This window comes from Aotus nancymaae, unplaced genomic scaffold (genome assembly GCF_030222135.1).
Source record: "Aotus nancymaae isolate 86718 unplaced genomic scaffold, 86718_ANA_hifiasm-v0.15.2.pri h1tg000030l, whole genome shotgun sequence".
Classification (NCBI taxonomy): Eukaryota; Metazoa; Chordata; class Mammalia; order Primates; family Aotidae; genus Aotus; species Aotus nancymaae.
Genome location: NW_026988443.1, coordinates 4,005,740 through 4,028,276, shown reverse-complemented (window position 1 = coordinate 4,028,276; position 22,537 = coordinate 4,005,740). Strand labels below are relative to the sequence as shown.

The 22,537-nt window shown below is 37.9% G+C and overlaps 1 protein-coding gene across 1 annotated transcript; it reads left to right on the top strand.

The window, feature by feature from the left end:
* Positions 1-235: 235 nt before the first annotated feature.
* LOC105730797 (mitochondrial mRNA pseudouridine synthase RPUSD3-like) lies at positions 236-1,276 on the top strand. The gene has a single exon (XM_021673600.2). It carries the CDS (start codon positions 254-256, stop codon positions 1,274-1,276), a length of 1,023 nt encoding a protein of 340 aa, XP_021529275.2. The 5' UTR covers positions 236-253.
* The last annotated feature ends 21,261 nt before the right edge of the window (positions 1,277-22,537 follow it).

The window sequence follows — 22,537 nt, the reverse complement described above, 5'->3', positions numbered from 1 at the left end:
AGGGGACACTGTAACCAAGCAGATGCAATTTCAGCCCAGTCTTGAAGAAGATAGGCCTCGACTGGCCAGCACCTGTGAAAAAAATGGAAAGTTTATACACTACTGGTAGAAGGGTAAACTAGTTCAAACACTGTGAAAAGCAGTGTGGCGATTCCTCACAGAACTGAAAACAGGATTACTATTTGTTCCAGCAACCTCCAAATTGAGTATATACCTAAAGAAATATAAATTATTGGCTATCCTTGCTCGGGAGATGGATGGCCACCGTGTTCCGGGCTGGGTCTGGCGGCAGCACCTAGCTGTCCGTGCAGCGCTGGAGGACGCAGGCTTTGGCACCAAAGCCCGAAATCAGAACCAACCCAGAGGCTCCCGCCAATGGCCGGGGCCCCTCGGGGACCAGCCCTTCCCGGAGCTGCTGCCAAAGAACCTCAGTCAGGAGGAGTTGGTTGATGCAATGCGGGCAGCCGTGGTGGACCAGAAAGGACCTCTAGTGACACTGAACAAGCCACAGGGTCTTCCAGTGACAGGAAAACCAGGAGAGCTGACATTGCTCTCAGTGCTACCAGAACTGAGCCAGTCCCTGGGACTTGGGGAGCGGGAGCTCCAGGTTGTCCAAGCATCTGGGAAGGAGACCTCTGGGCTTGTACTCCTCTCCAGCTGTCCCCAGACGACTAGTCGCCTCCAGAAGTTCTTCATTCATGCACGGAGAGCCCAGAGGCTCACAGCCACCTACTGTGCTATCACTAATGGGATACCAGCTACTTCTGAGGGGAAGATCCAGACCGCCCTGAAAGTGGAACACATTGATGGGGTCAACCTTTCAGTTCCGGTGAAGGCCCCATCCCGAAAGGACATCCTGGAAGGTGTCAAGAAGACTCTCAGCCACTTTCGTGTGTTGGCCACAGGCTCTGGCTGTACCCTGGTCCAGCTGCAGCCGCTGACAGTGTTCTCCAGTCAACTGCAGGTGCACATGGTACTACAGCTCTGCCCTGTGCTTGGGGACCACACATACTCTGCCTGCATGGGCACTGTCCTGGGCCAGCAATTTCTGCTGCCATCTGAGAGCACCAAGCGCAAAACACAGGTCTTGGATGAAGCCCTCCTCAGACACCTCCACCTGACCCCCTCCCAGGCTGCCCAGCTGCCCGTGCACCTCCACCTACATTGGCTCCTCCTCCCAGGCACCAGGGCCAGGGACCCCCCCATCGAGCTCCTGGCACCCCTGCCCCCTTATTTCTCCAGGACCCTATGGTGCCTTGGGCTCCGCTTACAATAGTCCTCTCTTTGTTCCTGATTCCTCACACACACACTAGATAGTGAGGATGGGATCTCCGGCCAAGCCCAGGGAGAACAAGGTCAGTGTTCAACCTGCATTCAGGTTTAATCCTGGGCTCTGCAGTCAGACAAACCCAAGATCACACCCTGGACAGGCCACTTGCTTGCTGTGTGGCATTTGGGCAAGTAACTTGACCTCTTTGGACTTGTGATAATAAAAGTTCCTACCTTAAAAAAAAAAAATATATATATATATATATAAATTATTCTACCATAAAGGCACATGCATATGCATGTTTATTACAGCACTATTTGCAATAACAAAGACATAGGCCAGGCACAGTGGCTTATGCCTGTAATCCCAGCACTTTGGAAGGCCAAGGCGGTCAGATCACCTGGGGTCAGCGGTTTGAGATCAGCTTGGTCTACATGGTAAAACCCTGTCTCTACTAAAAATACAAAAATTAGCTGGGTCTGGTGGCACACACCGGTAGTCCCAGCTACTTGGGAGGCTGAGGCAGGACAGTGGCTTAAACCTGGGAGATGGAGGTTTCAATGACCCAAGACCACACCAATGTACTCCAGCCTGGGTGACAGAGTGAGACTCCGACAAAAAAGAAAAAAAAAATTGGGGACTCCCACAATGTTCCTCAAGTTCAATAATTAGGTCAAGCTGCTCACAGAACTCAGCAAAACAATGTAGTTATGCTTGCTAGCTTATCATAAAAAATACAACCCAGGAAAAGTCAAATGGAAGAAATGTATATGACAAAGAGATGGGGAACGATGAAGCACATACATAATCTGGGTAAACAGCTGTGATTAATAAAATTCTTCATTCTTTGTGTTCTCTAGAACAGTTAATGGAAAGAAACACCTTTCCCATTATGACTTACATGGTGCTCCCTTTTCTTACTTATCACATAGCCAGACACAGACTCTGTCAGAAGCATATTGAACCAGAGCAATTCCATTTTGAATAGAGGCTGAGTAGAACAAGGCTGAAACCCACTGGACCACATTCCCAGATGGTTAGGCATTTTAACTCAAGATGAGATAGGAGGTCAGCACAAGATACAGGTCATAAAGACCTGACTGATAACACAGGTTACAGTAAGGAAGCAGGATAAAACCCACCAAAATTAACATGGTAATGGGAGTGACCTCTGGTCATCATCTCTGCTTACACTCCCACTATGATAGTTTACAAATGCCATGGCAACATCAGGAAGTTACCGTGTAATAGTTTAAAAAGGAGAGACATAAATATTCTACCCCTTGTTTAGCATATAATCAAGAAATAACCATAAAAATGTGCAACCAGCAACCCTTAGGACTGCTCTGCCTATGTAGTAAGCAATTTTTTTTCTTTACTTTTTTAATAAACTTACTTTCACTTTAAAAAAAAAAAATGTTGGCTGTTATATCAATTAGACATCCTGTGTACTTAGCAAGTAGATCTCTGCTTTCTTTTTAATGCTGTGCTGAGTGCTTACTTTTCTATGGAGATAGACTAGAGAGAGCTGGAAAAGCTGCTTCCCCTTTCTTCTACTCATCCAGCTACTCAGAACATGGAAAGAAAGAAGGAAGGAAGGAAGGAAGGAAGAGAGAGAGGGAGGGAAGGAAGGAAGACTGGCTACAAAAAGGGCACACACAAAATGTAAGATAAAAAGCATGTAACCAAGAACAAATTACAAAAGGATGAAGAAACCTTAACAAACAGTGTCATAAAGAGCTCTTGCCATCAACAAAACTTGTGCCTAAACAGTTAGGGAACAGAAGATTTTGAAAAACATTTGGAGCAAGGCAAACCTATAAGGAACAGAATGACAACTGAGGACTGAGGATGCCACGTTAACATAGAACAGAAGGAAAGCAGGCAAATCCAACCTTAGCTTTGCAGAACACAGGTCATTCCACTTAGAACAGGTAGCACAACCACTGTTTGGAGGAAAACCAGGCCTAAGGAACTAATGAGATCCTATGAAACTACCAGCCCCAGCACAAAGATATCTTGGGATCACAGAAAACTTCAGGCTTGGCTGCAGTACCATTCAGTAGACAGAGGAACCGTGAAGTTTGTGGGTACCAGGAAAGAAAAGACAGAGAAAAGTGTCCTAATCTTTGAAATGAGTATAAATAGAAAGGATTCTATAGCCTAGATAACTGAAAGACAAAAGCTTGCACATTTTAGAACATGCACATATAGGAGAAAAAAAATATGATCTGTTGAAACAAGCGTGAATTCACCTGTAAAAAAGTTGTGACTTCAGCCATGGAAGCCCTGTTAGGCTGAGTCCACCTTAACCTCCATATCCCTTCTCTGTACCTCTGCAAACTGAAGGATGCTAACTCAGGCTCCACCTTTATTCACTGATGCAACAGACAAAATTATGACCCCCGCAAAAATGTCCATGTCCGTGGGACCTGTGAACATGTATGTTACACAGCAAGGGGGAGTTAAGATTGTACATGGAGTTAAGGCTAATCAATCTTGAGTAGAGAGATTATCCTAGATTATCGGTGAGCATAATGTAATCACAAGGGTCCTTATCAGAGGAAGGCAGTAATTTCAGAGAGAGGAGATATGATAACAAAGGCAGAGGTTAGAGCATGCAGTTTGAAGATAGAAGGGGCCAGGGGCCAAGGAATGCAGGCAGCCTTTTGAAGCTGGGAAAGACCAGGAAACAAACTGATTCTCTGCCAGAGCCTCTAGCGGGCATGCAGTCCTGCCCACACCTTGATTTTAGCCTGCAAGACCTATCGCAGACATCTGATCTTCAGAACTGTAAGAACTTTTGTGTTGTTTTAAGCCACTCTAGTGTCTTAAGTTGCTACAAGAGCAATGGGAAACTAATACACCTGTGTTTTGCATTATCCACTTATTTTCTAACCAATTAACATGGACCCTTCCTCTCTGCATCTGATTACTCTGCCTCACTCCACATGGCCCTCTCTACCAGACTGAAACCAAAGGCTGTGGTTATTTTGGAGCATACATCTCCTCAGCTTTGCTGTCAGAAAGAAGGGAGTGCTCACCTCTTACTCTCAATTCAGAATTTCCCATGGAAATGATCTGATTGACATGCCTTGGCAGGACACTTGTGATGGGCAACCCCCCAACAACCACTTGGTTAGAAATGGGAGGCAGAAAAGACATGGAATCAACCCAAATGCCCATCAATGATAGGTTGAATAAAGAAAATGTGGTATGTATACACCACGGGACACTATGCAGCCATAAAAAGGAATGAGATTATGCCATTTGCAAGGACGTGGATGGAGCTGGAAGCCATTATCCTCAGCGAACTAACACAGGATCAGAAAACCAAGCACCACGTGTTCTGACTCATAAGTGAGCACTGAACAATGAGAGCACATGGACACAGAGAGGGGAATGACACACACTGGGGCCTGTCAAGGGGATGAGGGGAGGGAGAGCATCAGGATAAATAGCTGATGCCTGCGGGGCTTAATACCTAGGTGATGGGTTAATAGGTGCAGCAAACCACCATGGCACTTGTTTGCCTATGTAACAAACCTGCACATCTTGCACATGTATCGCAGAACTCAAAATTCAATTTAAAAAAAGAAGTGGGAGGCAGAGAAATAAAGCAGTTGCTTAGAAAAGGCAAGCTTCTAGAACCACAAAAAGAGAGGGGTGCAAATTGCCATTTGCTTCTCCAAGAACAAGTTTTTTGAAGGACCTTTTCTACCCTATGTGACTCAGTACTCTGTACTAGATTCAACTCTCGGTGGATGCTCAGTTACTGCTATTGGTCAATGGGCTTATGTCTTCAGTGGACTGAGCCAATGGGTAGAGTTTGCTCCCAGATAGAGAGTGGGGAAAGCTTTGTCCACAGTAGGGTAGTGTGTCTAAAAGTGTTCTTAACTGATACTAGTAAGGAATGAGTTTCTTCTTAGCCAGTGCATCATTCATCATCTTGAAATCAATTAGCTAATTAGGGTCATCCCTTGAACCTATTAAGCTTGCAGTTGAAATTGCTGCAAATGTGTTTTAAAGAAAGACTGCAAGGTGAGGGTGGGTGTTGCTCTCTGTGGTGGGTCTATGTGATGATTCCATTTTTTAAAGCATTTTCAAATTTTTTTTTTTATCACTCTCTTCCATGGAAGGACCCACTCAGGGCTGTTCAGTTAGTCTCCCAGTGGCTTCTTTCTCAGGAAGTTTCTCTCATCAAAAAAAAAAAAAAAAAAATGGGCCAGGTGCAGTGGCTCACGCCTAGAATCTCAGCACTTTGGGAGGCCGAGGCAGGTGGATCACGAGGTCAAGAGATCGAGACCATCCTGGTCAACATGGTGAAACCCCGTCTCTACTAAAAATACAAAAAATTAGCTGGGCATGGTGGCGCGTGCCTGTAATCCCAGCTACTCAGGAGGCTGAGGCAGGAGAATTGTCTGAACCCAGGAGGCGGAGGTTGTGGTGAGCCGAGATCACGCCATTGCACTCCAGCCTGGGTAACAAGAGCGAAACTCTGTCTCAAAAAAAAAAAAAAAAAAAAAAATGACCTGTTAGCAGCTGCAGAGCTCAGTGAAGTCTAGCTGGTGCTTGGTGTGACATCACTCATGGGGCTGTAGGTAAATCAATGTCATAACGCCTTCCTCGGGAGGAAGTCAGCCTGGATCTGGACCTGGACCCCCCCGAGTTAGGCACGTATGGGCCAGAGAGAAAAAACTAGCCACCAAGCTTCAGAGGGGTTTTCTAATCTAAGCCTCTAAGATAGTAAGGTCAGATGTCAGAGAGGCTAATAGCAATGAAAGGCAGAAGGACAGAGGCAAATTTGTGATTGAACCACACTAAGAGGGAGACGAGGAAGACAGATCTGCTGAAATGGGGTCTAGATTAGTTCCAGAGAGGCACTGCAGGCACCAGGAGCCATAGCTTTCTGTGTGGTTTCCAGGCACACTTGTGTGGTTGTAACATTTTCTTTTAAAGACTCCAAATATTCTAGAGAGTCCCCACTGTGCTAGTAATTTGTCTTCTCCTCTTCATTTCTTTATTTTTCCTCGTCCTCAATCCCTTCCTTCATCTCTTTCTTCCTTCTCTCCCTTGCCTCTCCCTACCCTTCCTCTATTCCTTTCACAAGCACTTACTGATAATCTCTTCTGTGCCTTTGTTACAATATGGAGATTATGGAATTGAGAGCTTGGATTCCTCCTTGAATAGATGCCCAAGACTGCCAGTTACTTAAAATTCAGTACCTGTAAACAGCTTGTGAGCACACCATATTTTAATGCCTGTCTGTGTTTAGTCAAATACTGAGAACATATGTCTCTTTGTAAATCTACTCCCAGGACTGCTAAGAGTGATTCAGAAAACACTCATAAATGTGCCAGCATTTATCTTTCCCCTCTAGTGGAAAGGATTCACTCACAAAGAGCTCACTAATTTGTCACCAGACCTGTCCCACCTTAACACCTCCCCTTGCGAGCGTCGGACCCCGAAGAAGGGAGTATCTACAGCTCAGCATTTACAAGCAAAATGGACAGAAGTAGCAAGCTGGTGGCAAACTCACGGCATCCATCCATCTCCGGTGTTTAATGGCAATGCTTCCAAGAATGAAGTAAAGAGTGCCATACGGCACTGCAGAAAAACAAAGACACTAAAATTTAAGAGGGGAGTAAAATTTGTTTATAGATCTCACTAAAGAAAAGTTGCTGAGTATTGCGTCTAGAGACCCATGCTGCTGTTGTTTCTTGGAACTTCTGTGGAGGATTGGGAGAGGGCATGTATTATTTTCTGGGTTGAGCAGTTGCTTATTATTGCTGTGTTCAGGAGTCGTGTTTTAATGAAGGTCTGTTTTCAGGGACATCTTAATTTAACCAGTCTTTTCATCAACAACCCAAGAAATTCTAACAATGTAAAGATTACTTACTTCAACAAAGCATTCTTGGAGCTGTAAGCATAAATTTCAGAATGCATTAGCCAGAGTTTTATGAAATAGTAATTATTATTTATTGAGTGGCTGTGTATTCCAAGTATTTTTCATGTATTATTTCATTTAAGTCTTGGAGTCATTCTCAAGGTAGTTATCATTTTTCCCACTTTAAAGTTAAGAGAGTTGAGATTCAGGGATAATAAGCAACTTGTCCAAGGTCATATTGTAGTGTATGGCGGAGCCAGGACTCAGATGCAAGTTCACGTCATTTCAGAGCCTGTGCTCTTTCCGTCACCTTACTGCTTTCACAACTGCACTTTCTGGAATGTTTTGATGAATTGTTGTGATGGGGCCCAGATAGGCTGAAGAGGAATGTTGTGAAAAGTTCTCCTTTGAGGTAGATCCTGACCTACTGCAGTGGTCTTTTCCCAGAGAAGAGTCACAGAACTGGCAACCGTTGCACCAGGAGAGATGAATTGCTTTGCTCTGAAGTATAGACATCTACCCAGTTACACAGCCCCCATACACAACAAGGAGATGTGTACAAATATCTAGTTCATACAATTCCAATCAAGGTATTTTTTTAACCAAGACTTTACCATTCATCCTGTTTCAAAATGCTTATTAATCTTTTATTCTTCCTTTTGGAAATGCAGAGTCACCTAGATAATATGAAATCATTGTTCTACCGTTCCTCTTTCTTTAATATGATTAATATTTACTGAGTGTCAACTGTGTCAAGTACTCAAAATGTGTTTCTTATTTTTTTTACTCATTTATTGTATGTGACAGTTTGTGGGGTATGTATTACCACATTCTCAGGATAGCAAATACCTTTCATCTTGAGCACCAACTAATTATTCAAAGAATATTTATTGGGCATTAGCCATATACCAGATAATGTTCTAGACAGGGTTCTAATCTCTGGATATAAAATGAAAAAAAGCAGGTGCTTACAGTTATCAACATAAAACAAACCACCAAAACTTACCAGCTTGATAAAGAAAAATAAATAAGACCTAGGAAAGTGAAAATACATGCTCATGAATTTGAAGACTTGATATTGTTAAGATGTTAATTCTCTGCAAATTGATCTATAGACTCCATGCAATCTCAGTCAAAATTCCAGCAGACATGTCATTACAAATTGACAGACATGCTAAAATTACATAAAAAAGTAAATAATCTATGACAAAAACAACCTCGAAAAGGAAGAATATTGTCGGGGACTCACTACCAGATTTTAAGACTTATTTTACAGCTGCAATAATCAAGACAATGTGGTATTGGCATAAGGATAGACATATGCATCAATGAAACAGAATAGAGTTCACAAACAGTTCCTCATTACATGGTTAATTGACAAAATGTGCTAAGATAATTCAGTGGAGAAAAGATAGTCTTCTCAATAAGTGGTGCTAAGTGGTGCTAGACTAATCCCAGTTCAAAAACAAGAACCTCAATCCATATCCTGCATCATATTTGAAAAGCCTGAAATAGATCATACATCCAAATATAAAAGGTAAAACTCTAAAATTTTTTTTTAAATATGAGAGAAATTTTTAGAATCTTGGATTAGGCAACAATTTTATAAATATAATCCATAGACAATATGATAAATTGAACTTCAACAAAATTAAAATCTGCTTCTGAGAAAACACTGAAAAAAATGTAAAGACAAGCCACAGACAAGGAGAAAGAATTTGCAAAACACATATCAGATTAAGGACTTCTATTCAAAATATAAAAAGAAAATTTGTAATTCAATAATAAAAGTTTAAATAAAACAAAAAATGGTTTGAACTACTTTAAAAAAGAAGATATAAATAGCAAATAAGCACATGAAAAAATACACAACATAATTAGTCATCAGGAGAGTGCAAATTAAAATGAAGTAGCATTACACATCCATTACAAGGATGGCTAGAAAAGGAACCAAGACATGTAAACTTCTCCATCTAACAACAGCAGAATATATACTCTTCTCAAACTCACATGAATATGGGTAGTATTTCCCAAGATTGACCATATTCTGGGCCTTGTTAGGGGCCACTTTCACAAATTTAAAACAACAGAAGTTATATGATATCTGCTCTCAGACCCCAATAGAACTAAACTAAAAATCAGTAACAGAAAGATAATTGGAAAAATCTCAAAATAATTGGAGATTAAATAACACACTTCTAAATAACACATAGGTCAAAGAAGATATCCCAAGAGAAATTTTAAAATATTTTTAATTCAATGAAGATTAAAATACGACTTACCAAAGGTTATGGGATGCAGTGAAAGTAATGCTTAGAAAGGAATTTACATCATTAAAAGTATATATAGGAAAAGAAGTAAGTTCTAAAGCCAATAATCCATGTTTCAACCTCAGGAAACTAGAAAAAAATACAAATTTGAGCAGAAATCAATGAAATTGAAAACTGGAATCAATAGAGAAAATCAGTGAAAGAGAAAGCTTGTTCTTCTAACAGATAAATAAAATTAAGAAGACTCTAGCCAAGATAACTAAAAAAAAAAAGAAAGAAACAGAAATTATTAATATCAGAAACGAGAGGGGACATCACTAAGGGACCTATGGGCGTAAAAATAATACCACAAAAAATTAGGGACAACTCTGTACCCACAAACTTGATAACTTAGATTAAATGAACCAATTCCTTTAAAGAGACAATCTGCCAAAACACACACAAGAAGAAACAGACAATCTAAATAGGACTATATCTATTACAGAAATTGAATCAATAAATAGTAACTTTCTAAACAGAAAACACCAGGTCCAGATGGGGTCACTGATTAATTCCAGTAAACATTAAGGAAGAAATTATACCATTTCTCTACAATATCTTTCAGAAGACAGAAGCAGACGGAATATTTTCTAATTCATTCTATGAGGCCAGAATTGCCCAAATACCAAAACAAAATATTAGGAGAAAACTGTAGACCAATATTGTTCATGAATATAAAAAGCAAAGACTCTTATAAAAATATTACTGAATTGAATTCAATAATGTATAAAAAGATGTACATTTTATAACCAAGAGGGATTTATCCCAGGTATGCAAGGCTGGTTCAACATTGAAAAATCAGCAATATAATTTATCACAGCAAGGGGCTAGAGAAGAAAAATTACATGACCATATCAACATTTGCAGAAAAAGAATTTGACAAGATTCAACACATATTCATGATAAAGATTATTAGGAAACTTTCTCAACTTTTTAAGAAAAAAATATATATTAAAAAAAACCCTAGAGCTAACATTGTACTTAATGTTGAGAAACTCAAAGCATTCCCTTAAAGCTCAGAAACAAGGCAAAAATATCCCCTCTTACCACCTTTTGTCAACATTGTGCTGGATGTCCTGGTTAATGCAATAAGACAAGAAAATGAAATTAAAGGTATAATGATTAGGAAAGAAGAAATACAACTGTCTGTGCCAGCAAATGGCATGTTCACCCATGCAGACAATCTAAAACAGTAGACCAAAAAAAAGTCCAGGAACTAATAAGTAATTATGACAAGGTTCCAGGATACAAGGATAATACAAAAAGAGACACTTTCCTATATGCTAGCAATGACAAGTGGAATTTGAAATTAAAAAGTACTTACATTAGCACCATAAAAATGAAATACTTAGGTATAAATTGAACAAAATATATGCAAAGTCTATATAAGGAAAATTATAAAATTCTGATAAAAGAAATTTTAAAAGAACTAACTATATGGATAGATAGACCATGCTCATGGAGTGGGTGACTCGATATTGTCAAAATGTCAATCCTACTCATCTTGATTTATGTATTTAATGCAATCCCAATCAAACTGCTGCTAGTTATTTAGACATCTGCAAATTGATTTTAAAGTTTATATGAAAAGCAAAAGAGTCAGAATACCTAATACAATATTGAAGGGCAAGAACAAACTTGGAGGACTAACACTACCTGACTTTGAGATTTACTATAAAACTACATTAATCAAGACCATGTGGTATTGGCAAAAGAACAGACAAATAGATCAATGGAACAAAAGAGAGAGCCCAGAAATAGATTCACATAAATATAGTAAGCTGATCTTTGACAAAGGAGGAAAGGCTATGCAGTGGAGGAAAAAAAAAAAGTCTTTTCAACAAATAGTGCCAGAAAAACTAAATATACATATGCAAAAAATGAACTTAGTCATAGACCATACACCCTTTACATAAATTAACTCAAAATTTATCACAGACTGTAACACAAAACTATAAAACTCCTAAAAATAACATACGATAAATCCAGATAACAAACTTGGTGATATTTTAGATATGACAACAGCTCCATGATTTATGAAAGAAATAATTGATAAGCTGAACTTAATTAAAATAAAAACTTTTGCTCTTCCAAAGACACTGTCAAGAGAATAAAAGACAAGCCACAGACTAGGAGAAAATATTTGCAAAAGATATATTTGGTAAAGGACTATTCTTTGAAATATACAAATAACTCTTAAAACTCAACAATAAGAAAACACACAAACAAATTTTTTAAATGGCCAAAGAACCTAAAAGACAGCTTATCAAAGAAGATATAGAGATAACAAATAAGCCTATAAAAACATGCTTCACATCAATGTCATCATAAAATTGAAAATTAAACAACAATGAGATACCACTGCATACCTATTATTGTAGCCAAAATCCCTTCTGGGGATGAACAGAGGCACAAGGAAGAGAAACAGACTTTTGCTGTATCTATAATGTCTCATTTCTTATTTTTCAGATGAATCTTAAGAGAATTATGCCAAGTGTAAAAAGTCAATCCCACAAGGTTACATACTGTATTATTGCACTTATTATTCCATTATTCCATATTATTCCATTGACATGAAAAAATTATAGAAATGAAGGACAGATTAGCAGCTGTAAGGGATCAGAATTGGACAGCAAATGCTGATGAGGATGTGGAGAAACATGAATTCTCATTTATTGCTGGTGGGAATGCAAAATCATGCAGCCCCTTTGGGAGATGGTTTGGCAGTTTTCTACTGCTATAATACAATTGTGTCCTCCTTAAAATACAAATGTTAAAATCTTAACCCCCAAGATAATGGTACTGGGAAATGGGGCCTTTGGAAGTTGATTAGTTCATAAAGGTGGAGTGCTTATTAATTGGATTAGTATCATTATAAACAGGCCCAACAGAAACCCTTCATCCATTTCACCATGTGAAGACACAGCAAAAATACACAATTCTGCTGTGGGTCTTCACCAGATACTGAATCTGTATGTGCCTTGATTTTGGGATTCCCATATTCCAGAACTGTGAGAAATAAATTTCTCTTATTTTGAAGCTACCCATTCTAAAGTATTTTGTAGCAGAAGCCTAAATGGACTAAAACACCTACAAAAGTAAACATATTCTTACCATATGATTAGCAATCACACTCCATGCTATTTATCCAAAAGAGTTGAAAATCACACAATAACTTGCACAAGAATGTTTATAGCACTTTATTCATAATTGCCAAAACTTGGAAATAGCTAAGATGTTCTTCACTAGGTGAATGGGTAAACTGCTACCTTCAGACAATGAAATATTATTCAGCACTAAAAAGAAATAAGCTATCAAGACATTAAAAAAAAAAAAAGGAATCTTAGATCCGAATTACTAAGTGAAAGAAGCCAATCTGAAAAGACTACATACCATATGATTTTAATGATATGACATTCTAGAAAATGCAAAATTATGGAGACAATATAAAGATAAGTGGTGTTCAGGGTGCCATTGTTTGTGTCCCCATCAAAACTCATTGGAAGTTTAATTCTCAGTGTGGCAATGTTGGGAGATAGAACCTTTTAAGAGATGGAGTCCAATGAGAAGCACTTAGGTTATGGGGGCTCCACCATTGTGAATAGGTTGGTGCTGTTCTTATGGTGAGTTCTTTTTCTTGCAAGACTGGATTAGCTTTCATGGACATAAATTGGTTTCCACAGAAGCAGGCTGTTATAAAGTGAAGTTGCCTCTCATGGTTGGTCCCTTGTAGCATATCCACTTATTCTGTTTCTCTGCCATGTTATAATGTAGCATGAGACCTTCACCAGACACTGAGCAAGTTTTAGTGCTATGCTTCTTAGAGTTCCCAGTCTCAAGAATCACGAGCCAAGAAAACCTTTTTTTTAATAAATTACCCAGTTTCAGGTATTCTGTTATAACAACACAAAAAATACTAAGATAAGGGATTGAAGGGATGGAAAAATGAATAGGTAGAGTCCAAAGGATCTTTAGGGCAATGAAAAACTCTCTTTGATACTATAAAGGGAAATACACATCACTTTAAATTTATTCAAACCCACAGAATGTACAACACCAAGAGTGAACTTCGATGTAAAGTACTAACTTTGCATGACAACGATGTGTCTGTGTAGGTTGATGAGGTGTAACAAATGTACCACTTTGGTGGAGGATGTCGACAATGGAGGAGCTCTGCATGTGTTGAGGAAGAATGGGATATCTTTATGCCTTCCTCTCAATTTTTCTGTCACTCTAAAGCTGCTCTAGAAAAGTAAATTCTTCTAATAATCCAATGGACTTTGGGGACTCAGGGGAAAGGACGGCAGTGGGGTGAGGCATAAAAGACTACACATTGGATACAGTGTACACTGCTTGGGTGATGCGTGCACCAAAATCTCAGAATTTACCACTGAAGAACTTACTCAGGTAACCAAACACCACCTGTTTCCCAAAAACCTATTGAAATAAAAAATAAATTCAGCAACAACAACAAAATGGCAGTTTATTAATGAAAATGTTATAAAACGCATTTAGAATAATATATGCAAAAGAATGAAATTTTTAAAAAAGAGTAAATTCTTCTTAAAAGCCTGACAGCACAAAATGCCAGCAAAAACGAGATGCAACTGGAACTCTCATATATTTCTGGTGGAAATGCAAAATGGCACAGTCATTTTGGAAAACAGATTATCAGCATCTAATAAGGATAAACATACTAGTACCATGTAACCCTGTAATTCTTACTCTTAGATATTTATCCAAAAGAAATAAAAACATGTATTCATATAAATACCTCTATACCAGTCTTCATAGAAGCTTTATTCATAATTACTACAACTCAAATGTCTATCAACTGGCAATCGGATTAAAAAAAAAAAAACAGTGATATATTACACAATAGGATACCACTCAGGAATAAAAAGTAACAAGCCGTCAATATGTGGGCAACCATACATTCAAAATGAAAAAATCAAGCGGCAAAGACTAAATAAACTCTATCATTCCATTTACTTGAGGTTCTGGGGAGAAAAAGCTGTAGAAACTGTATCAGTGATGTGAGAGGTTAAGGACAAGGGTAGGGGATTGACTGCAGATTACAAGGGAAATTTTGGGAGTGATGGTGATGGTTATATAACTCCATGCATTTGTCAAAATGGTATATTTTTTAAATCTACATTTTGTCATTGTTGTTGGTACCTAGAAATATAATTGATTTTTTGTATATTTATCTAAGAACCAGTAAACTTGCTGAACTTTCCTATTACTGGTAATAATTTTAATCGAGATGCTATTGGATTTTCTATGTATTGGATTTTATATAACTTGTAAAGTGCTATTGGATTTTATATAACTTGTGAATTGTAAGGGTTTTGTTACTTCTCTTTAATTCCTTATATTTTTATGTGTTTTTATTACAATGACTATACCTTCAATTAAAACATTGTCCCTGAATTGTATAGAAATATTTTCAAAATTTTTATTATGAATTATATTTGCAGTAGCCTTTTATAAGATGCTATCAGTTTCAGGATATATTCTCATATTTTTAATTTTATATAAATTTTTATTACGGATGGGTGTGTTAGTCACCTTGGGCTGCCATAACAAAAAAAAATTGTAGATGGGTAGCTTAAACAACAGAAATTTATCTTCTCACAGTTCTGAAAGCTACAAGTCCCAGTTCAAGTGCCAATTCATGCAGTTTCTGGGGAGGTCTCTCCTCCTGGCTAGTAAATGGCTGCCTTTTTGACACATCCTGACAGGGAAGAGAGAGAAAGAGAGAGAGTGTGTTCTTCCTTTAGTAGGGTCACTAATCCCATCATAAAGGCCCCACCCTCATGATCTAGTCAATCATAATTACTTCCCAAAGATTCCATGATCAATAATCATCATATTGGGTGTTAGGGCCTAAAAATGCTAATTTTAAAGAGACACAATTCAGTCTATAGCAATGGATTAGATTTTTATTATATACTTTTTCTCCACCTGTTGGGGTAATTATTATACTTTTCTCTTTTACTTTGTCAATGTGATAAACTAAAGCCTTTATAGTGTTAAATCTTCCTTATATTCCTGAAATAAAGTCTACTTGTCATGATACATTATTTTATTTATTTATTGCTTGATTCACATTGCTTTGCTGACAGGTTATTTTGAATTTCTAAATAAACACGAATAACATAATTTGTAGTTACCTTTTAGCTATTAACATCCTATAACATTTTTAATTCCGTTCAGGAATGTATCAATATTACAAGAAAATATAGACAGATTTTTATCCTTATTATTATATTGGACAATTTATACACAATTGGGCTCAGATGCTTTTGGATGGGTTTTGTTGTTGTTTTGTTTTTTGGTTTTTTTTGTTGTTTTATTTTATTTTGTTTTTGAGACAGAGCTGTCACCCAGGCTGGAGTGCAGTAGTGTGGTCTTGGCTCACTGCAACTTCCTGGATTCAAGCAATTGAACCTCGTGGGTTAAAGCAATTCTTGTGCCTCACCCAAGCTGGGACTACAGGCGCACACCACCATACCCAGATAATTTTTTGTATTTTTAGTACAAATGGAATTTCACCATGTTGATTAGGCTGGTCTCAAACTCCTAACCTCAAGTGATTGGCCTGCCTAGGTCTCCCAAAGTGTTGGCATTACAGGCGTGAGCCACCGTGTCCAGTGAGGAATCAGATGTTTCTTAAAATGTGACAAAACGCACCTGCAAATCCAACTAACCTAGAAATAATGTTGAATTCGTAGATTTTATACTTCTGTCTTCTCTATAAGTCTATTAAAATTTTCTATTTTATCTTGAGTCCATTTCTAAACACAGTCAAATTTTGTGTGTTTTCAGATGCATTGACATAAAGTTGTTCACAGTGCTCTCTTATGACTTTTTCATCCATGACTAATGGATCAGTAGTCATTCCCTTTTTCAGGTCTAATACTTTTTATTTATATATACTCCATTTTTATCTTGATCAAGTTTGCCAGTTGTTTGTCTGTTTTATTAAGCTTCTTAAAAACCTAAACTTTCATTTTATTTCATTCTCTTAATTTTTGTTTTTGTCTCTGCTACTTATTTTCTTCTACTTATTGGGCTTGCTCTCTGTTCTATAGATTCTTTCCTGAATAAATAAAATTCATTCATATTTACTTTTTATTAGGGTAGTGATAATTACCTCACGCTTGGAAATAAAAAATAACTTAATAAACATGATGTACCTAGCTAAATAAATAAGATGCTAACTGGCTGGAGGATAGGGGACTTCTCCCCTTGGCACTCTGGTTCAGATACTGCATTTCTCCCATGGCCTTGCAACCCACAGACCAGGAGATCCCCGCTGGGCTGAAAAGCACCATGAGTTACCAGCACAGATCTGAGCGACAGCTCTGGCCAGTGCTGCGGGTTGTCAGCACAGACCTGAGCAGACATTTTTACTAGCGCTGAGAGTATAGGAGCTTCCCACTCTCCAGAACGAGGGGGAGGTGAAAGCAGGAAGACAGGTGATGCAGCTTGGTGGGTCCCACCCCACAAAGACCAGCAAACTGAAGCCCTCTCACTTGAGAGTTTCGCAGCCAGCACATCTGTTCAATGTCAACCATAGACTATCGAGCTTGGTGAGGGGAAGGGCATCCACCATTGCCGAGGCGTTTCTAATCTCACCTGTGTAAAGAGAAGCCAGAGGAAGCTTACACAGCAGTTGGACTGAGCCCATGGCAGCCCAGCAGCATGTCTGCAGGCAGACAAGGGACACACTGCCTCCTCAAGTGGCTCCCTGACCCCTGTATAACCAAAAAAGATGCCTCATACAGGAGAGCTCAGACTGACACCTGGCAGGTACCCTTCTGGGATGAAGCTACCAGAGGAAAGATCAGGCAGCAATCCTTGCTGTTCCCCAGCCCCTGCAGGTGATTCCCAGGCAAGTAAGGTCTGGAGTGGACCTCTAGCAGTCCTACAGCAGAGGGGCCTGACTGTTAGAAGGAAAACTAAAAAACAAAAAGAAACAGCTTCAACATCAACAGAAAGGATGTTCATTCAGAGACACCATCTGAAATCACCAACTTCAAAGATCAAAGGTAGATAAATCCATGAAGGTGGGAAGAAACCAGTGCAAAAATGATGAAATCATCAAAGACCAGAACGCCTCTCCTCCTCCAAGGGATCACAGCTCCTCACCAGCAAGGGAAAATGACAGGATGGAGAATGAGTTTGACGAATTGACAGAAGCAGACTTCAAAGGTGGGTAATAACAAACTTCTCTGAGCTAAAGGAACATGTTCTAACCCAATGCAAAGAAACTAAAAACCCTGAAAAAAGGTTAGATGAAATGCTAACTAGAATAACCAGCTTAGAGAAGAAAATAAATGACTTGATGGAGCTGAAAAACACAGCATGAGAACTTCACAAAGCATACACAAGTTTCAATAGCCAAATCGATCAAGCAGAAGAAAGGATATCAGAGATTGAAGATCAACTCAATGAAATAAAATAAGAAGGCAAGATTAGAGAAGAAAGAGTGAAAAGAAATAAAGAAAGCCTCCAAGAAACATGAGAGTATGTGAGAAGACCTAATCTATGCTTGATCAGTGTACTGGAATGCAATGGAAAGAATGAATCGAAGCTGGAAAACACTCTTCAGGATGTTATCCAAGAGAATTTCCTCAACCTAGCAAAGCAGGCCAATATTCAAATCCAGGAAATACAGAGAACACCACAAAGATGTTCCTCAAGAAGAGCAACTCCAAGGCACATCATCCTCAGATTCATCAGGGTCGAAATGAAGGAAAAATATGCTAAGGGAGGCCAGAAAGAAAGACTGGGTCTCCCACAAAGGGAAGCCCATCAGATTCACAGTGGATCTCTTAGCAGAAACCCTACAAGCCAGAAGAGAGTGGGGGCCAATATTCAACATCCTTAAAGAAAAGAACTTTCAACCTAGAATTTCATATACAGCCAAACTAAGCTTCATAAGTGAAGGAGAAATAAAATCCTTTACAGACAAGTAACTGCTGAGAGACTTCATCACCACCAGGTCTGCCTTAGAAGAGCTCCTGAAGGAAGCACTAAACATGGAAAGGAACAACCAGTACCAGCCACTCCAAAAACATACCAAATGATAAAGACCAATGACACAATGAAGAAACTGCATCAACTAAAGGGCAAACAACCAGCCAGTAACAAAATGGCAGGATCAAATACACACATAACAATATTAATATTAAATGTAAATGCCTAAATGCCCCAATCAAAAGGCACAGACTGGCAAACTGAATAAAAACTCAAGACCCATTGGTGTGCTGTATTCAGAAGACCCACCTCACATGCAAAGACACAAATAGACTCAAAATAAAGGGATGGAAGAAGATTTGCCAAGCAATTGGAGAGCAAAAAAAGCAGGAGTTGCAATCCTAGTCTCTGACAAAACGGACTTTAAACCAACAAAGATCAAAAGAGACAAAGAAGGGCACTACATAATGGTGAAAGGATCAATGCAACATGAAGAGCTAACGATCCTAAATGTATAGGCACCCAATACAGGAGCACCCAGATACATAAAGCAAGTTCTTAACAATCTACAAAGAGACTTAGACTCCCACACAATAACAGTGGGAGACTTTAACACTCCACTGTCAGTAGACAGATCAACAAGACAGAAAATCAACATGGATATCCAGGACATGAATGCAGATCTGGACCAAGTGAACCTAATAGACATCTACAGAAATCTCCACCCCAAATCCACAGAATATACATTCTTTTCACCACCACATCACACTTATCTAAAATTGACCACATAATTGCAAGTAAAACACTCTTCAGCAAATGCAAAAGAATGGAAATAATAACAAACGGTCTCTCAGACCACAGTGCAATCAAATTAGAACTCAGGATTAAGAAACTCACTCAAAACTGCACAACTGCATGGAAACTGAAAAACTTGCTCCTGAATGACAACTGGATGAGCAATGAAATAAAGGCAGAAATAAAGATGTTCTTCAAAACCAATGAGAATGAAGACATAATGTACTAGAATCTCTGAGACACATTTAAAGCAGTGTCTAGAGGAAAATTTATTGCAATAAATGCCCACATGAGAAGCAAGGAAAGATCTAAAATCGACACCCTATTGTCAAAATTGAAAGAGCTAGAGGAGCAAGATCAAAAAGTTCAAAAGCTACAGAAGACAAGAAATAACTAAGAGCAGAGCAGAACCACAATTAATTTTTTTACTTTTAAAAAGAAGTCTAGGTTGACATGTTTCCTTATACTTAAAATGTGTTGTTTTAATGTTCTCTGGCTTCTATTTTTGCTGTTGAAATACCTGCTGTAAGTATATAACTAATTTGTCTTTTCTCTTTGGCTGCTTTAAACTTTATTCATTTTTAAAGTTTTTTCCCAGCTTTACTTTATTTTATTTTATTTTTTAAATTGGCAAAGAATAATTGTACATATTCATGGAGTACACCATGATGCTTTAATACATATAACATATAGTGGTCAGATCAGAGTAAATATCATATCTATCATATCAAACATCTATCATTTCTTTGTGTTGGAAATGTTCAATATCCTGTTTCTAGCTATTTGAAACTGTCTATTGCCATTAACTATAATCATCCTACAGCGGTGTAGAACACTAGAACTTACTTCTCTTATCTAGCTATAATTTTGTATCCTTTAACAAAGCTTTCTCTATCCCTCCTTTCCTCCTACACTTTCCAGGCCTCTAGTATCCTTTATCCTACTTTTTAATTCTATGAAATCAACTTTTTTTAGCTTCCACATATGAGTAAGAACATGGAATATTTAATGTTCTGTTTCTGGCTTTTTCACCTAACAAAATGTTCTCCAGTTCCATCTTTGTTGCCACAAATGACAAGATCTCATTCCTTTTTTATGGGCCAAATAACAGGCCAAATATTCACTCATTTGTTGTTGGACACCTAGGTTGATTCCATATCTTGGTTATTGTGAATAGTACTGCAATAAATATGAGGGTGCAAGTGTCTCTTTGATATGATTATTCCCTTTCCTTTGGATAAATTTCCAGTAGTGGAATTGCTGGATCATATGGTAGTTTTATTTGTAGTTTTTCAAGGAACCTCCATACTGTTCTCCACAGTAGTTGTACTAGTTTACATTCCTACCAAGAGTGAATAAGAATTCCCATTTCTTCATACCCTCACTAGCATTTGTTACCTTTTGTCTTTTTTATAATAGCAATCCTAACTGGGGTCAGATGATACCTCATTTTGGTATTGATTTGAATTTCCTTGATAATTAATGATGTTGAGCATTTTTTAATATATTTCTTTACCATTTATATGTCTTCTTTTGAGAAATGTCTGTTCAGATCATTTGCCCATTTTTATTCAACTTGCTTACTTATTTTATTTATGTATTATATATTTTTGCTATTGAGATGTTTGAGTTTCTTATATGTTCTTAATATTAATTCTCAGAGAAGTAGTTTACAAATATTTTCTCACTTTCTGCAGGTGTTCATTTCACTCTCTTGATTGTTTTCTGTACTGTGCAGAAACTTTATAGTTTGATTTAATCCCATTTATTTATTTTTGCTTTTTTGTCTGTGCTTCTGAGGTCTTATAAAATCATTTCCCAGATCAATGGCCTGATGCATTTTGCCCATGTTTTCTTCCAGCAGTTTTGTTATTTGGGGTCTTACATTTAGATCTTTGATCCACTTTTAGTTGATTTTTGGGGGGCATGAGAGGTGGGAATCTAGTTTATTTTTCTGTATATGGATACCCAGTTTTCCCAGAACTGTTTATTGACAAAACTGTTCTTTGTTCAATGAATGTTCTTGGCATATTTGCCAAAAATCAGTTGACTACACATAAATGGATTAATTTCTGGGTTCTGTATTCTGTTCCATTGGTCTACGTGTCTGACTTTATGCTGGTACCATGCTGTTTTGGTTACTACAGCTTTGTAGTGGGTCTGATAATATGATATCTCTAGTTTTGTTCTTTTTTCTCAGGATTGCTTTGGCTAATGCGGGTCTTTCATAATTTCACACAAATTTAGAATAGTTTTTTTATTTCTGTGAAGAATGTCTTTAATATTTTAATAGGGGTTGCATTGAATCTGTAGATTGCTCTGGGTAGTGTTGTCAATTTAACAATATTAATTACTCTGATCCATGAGCATCGTATGTCTTTCCATTTGTTGTATCCTCTTTAATTTCTTTGATTTATGTTTTGTGATTTTCCTTGTAGAGGTATTTCATTTCCTTTGTTCGTAGGTATTTTTTGTAGCTACTGTAAATGAGATTGCCTTCTGGAATTCTTTTTCAGCCAGTTCATTGTTCATATATAGCAACACTACTGACTTTTGTATATTAATTTTGTATTCTTCAATTCTACTGAATTTATCAGTTCTAAGAGTTTTTTTGGTAGAGTCTTTAGGTTTTTCTATATATAAGAACATGACATCTGCAAGCAGGGAAATTTGCATTACCTCCATTCCAATTTGGATTCCCTTTCTTTCTGTCTCTTACCTAATTGCTCTAGGACTTCTAGTACTATGTTGAGCAAGTGGTAAGTGTTGGCCTCCTTGTCTTGTTCTTGTTCAGTAAGATGCTAGCTTTGGGTTGTCATATATGTGGCCTTTATTATGTTGAGGTATTTTCCTTCTATACCCAATTTATTAAGAGTTTTTATCATGAAAGGTTATTGAATTTTATCAAAAAATTTTCTGTAGCTATTGAAATAATCATATGAATTTTGTCCTTATTCTGTTCATGTGATATATAATGGTTATTGATTTCTGTACATTGAGCCATCCTTATATTCCTGGATAAATTCCACTTGATTTTGGTGTTTTTTTGTTTGTTTTTTGTTTTTTGATGTGTTTTTGGATTCAGTTTGCTAATATTTTGTTGAGAAATTTTGCATTTATGTTCATTAGGGATATTGACCTGTAGTGTTGTTGTTGTTGTTGTTGTTGTTGTTGTTGTTGTTGCTGCTGCTGCTGCTGTTGCTGTTGTGTCCTGGTCTGGTTTTGGTATCAAGGTTATGTTGGTCTCATAGGATGAATTAGAAAGAATTGCATCGGCTTTAAATTTTC

Excerpts from the sequence above, each read along its gene's own strand:
- LOC105730797 (XM_021673600.2), top strand. The coding sequence starts at position 254 with ATGGATGGCCACCGTGTTCCGGGCTGGGTCTGGCGGCAGCACCTAGCT.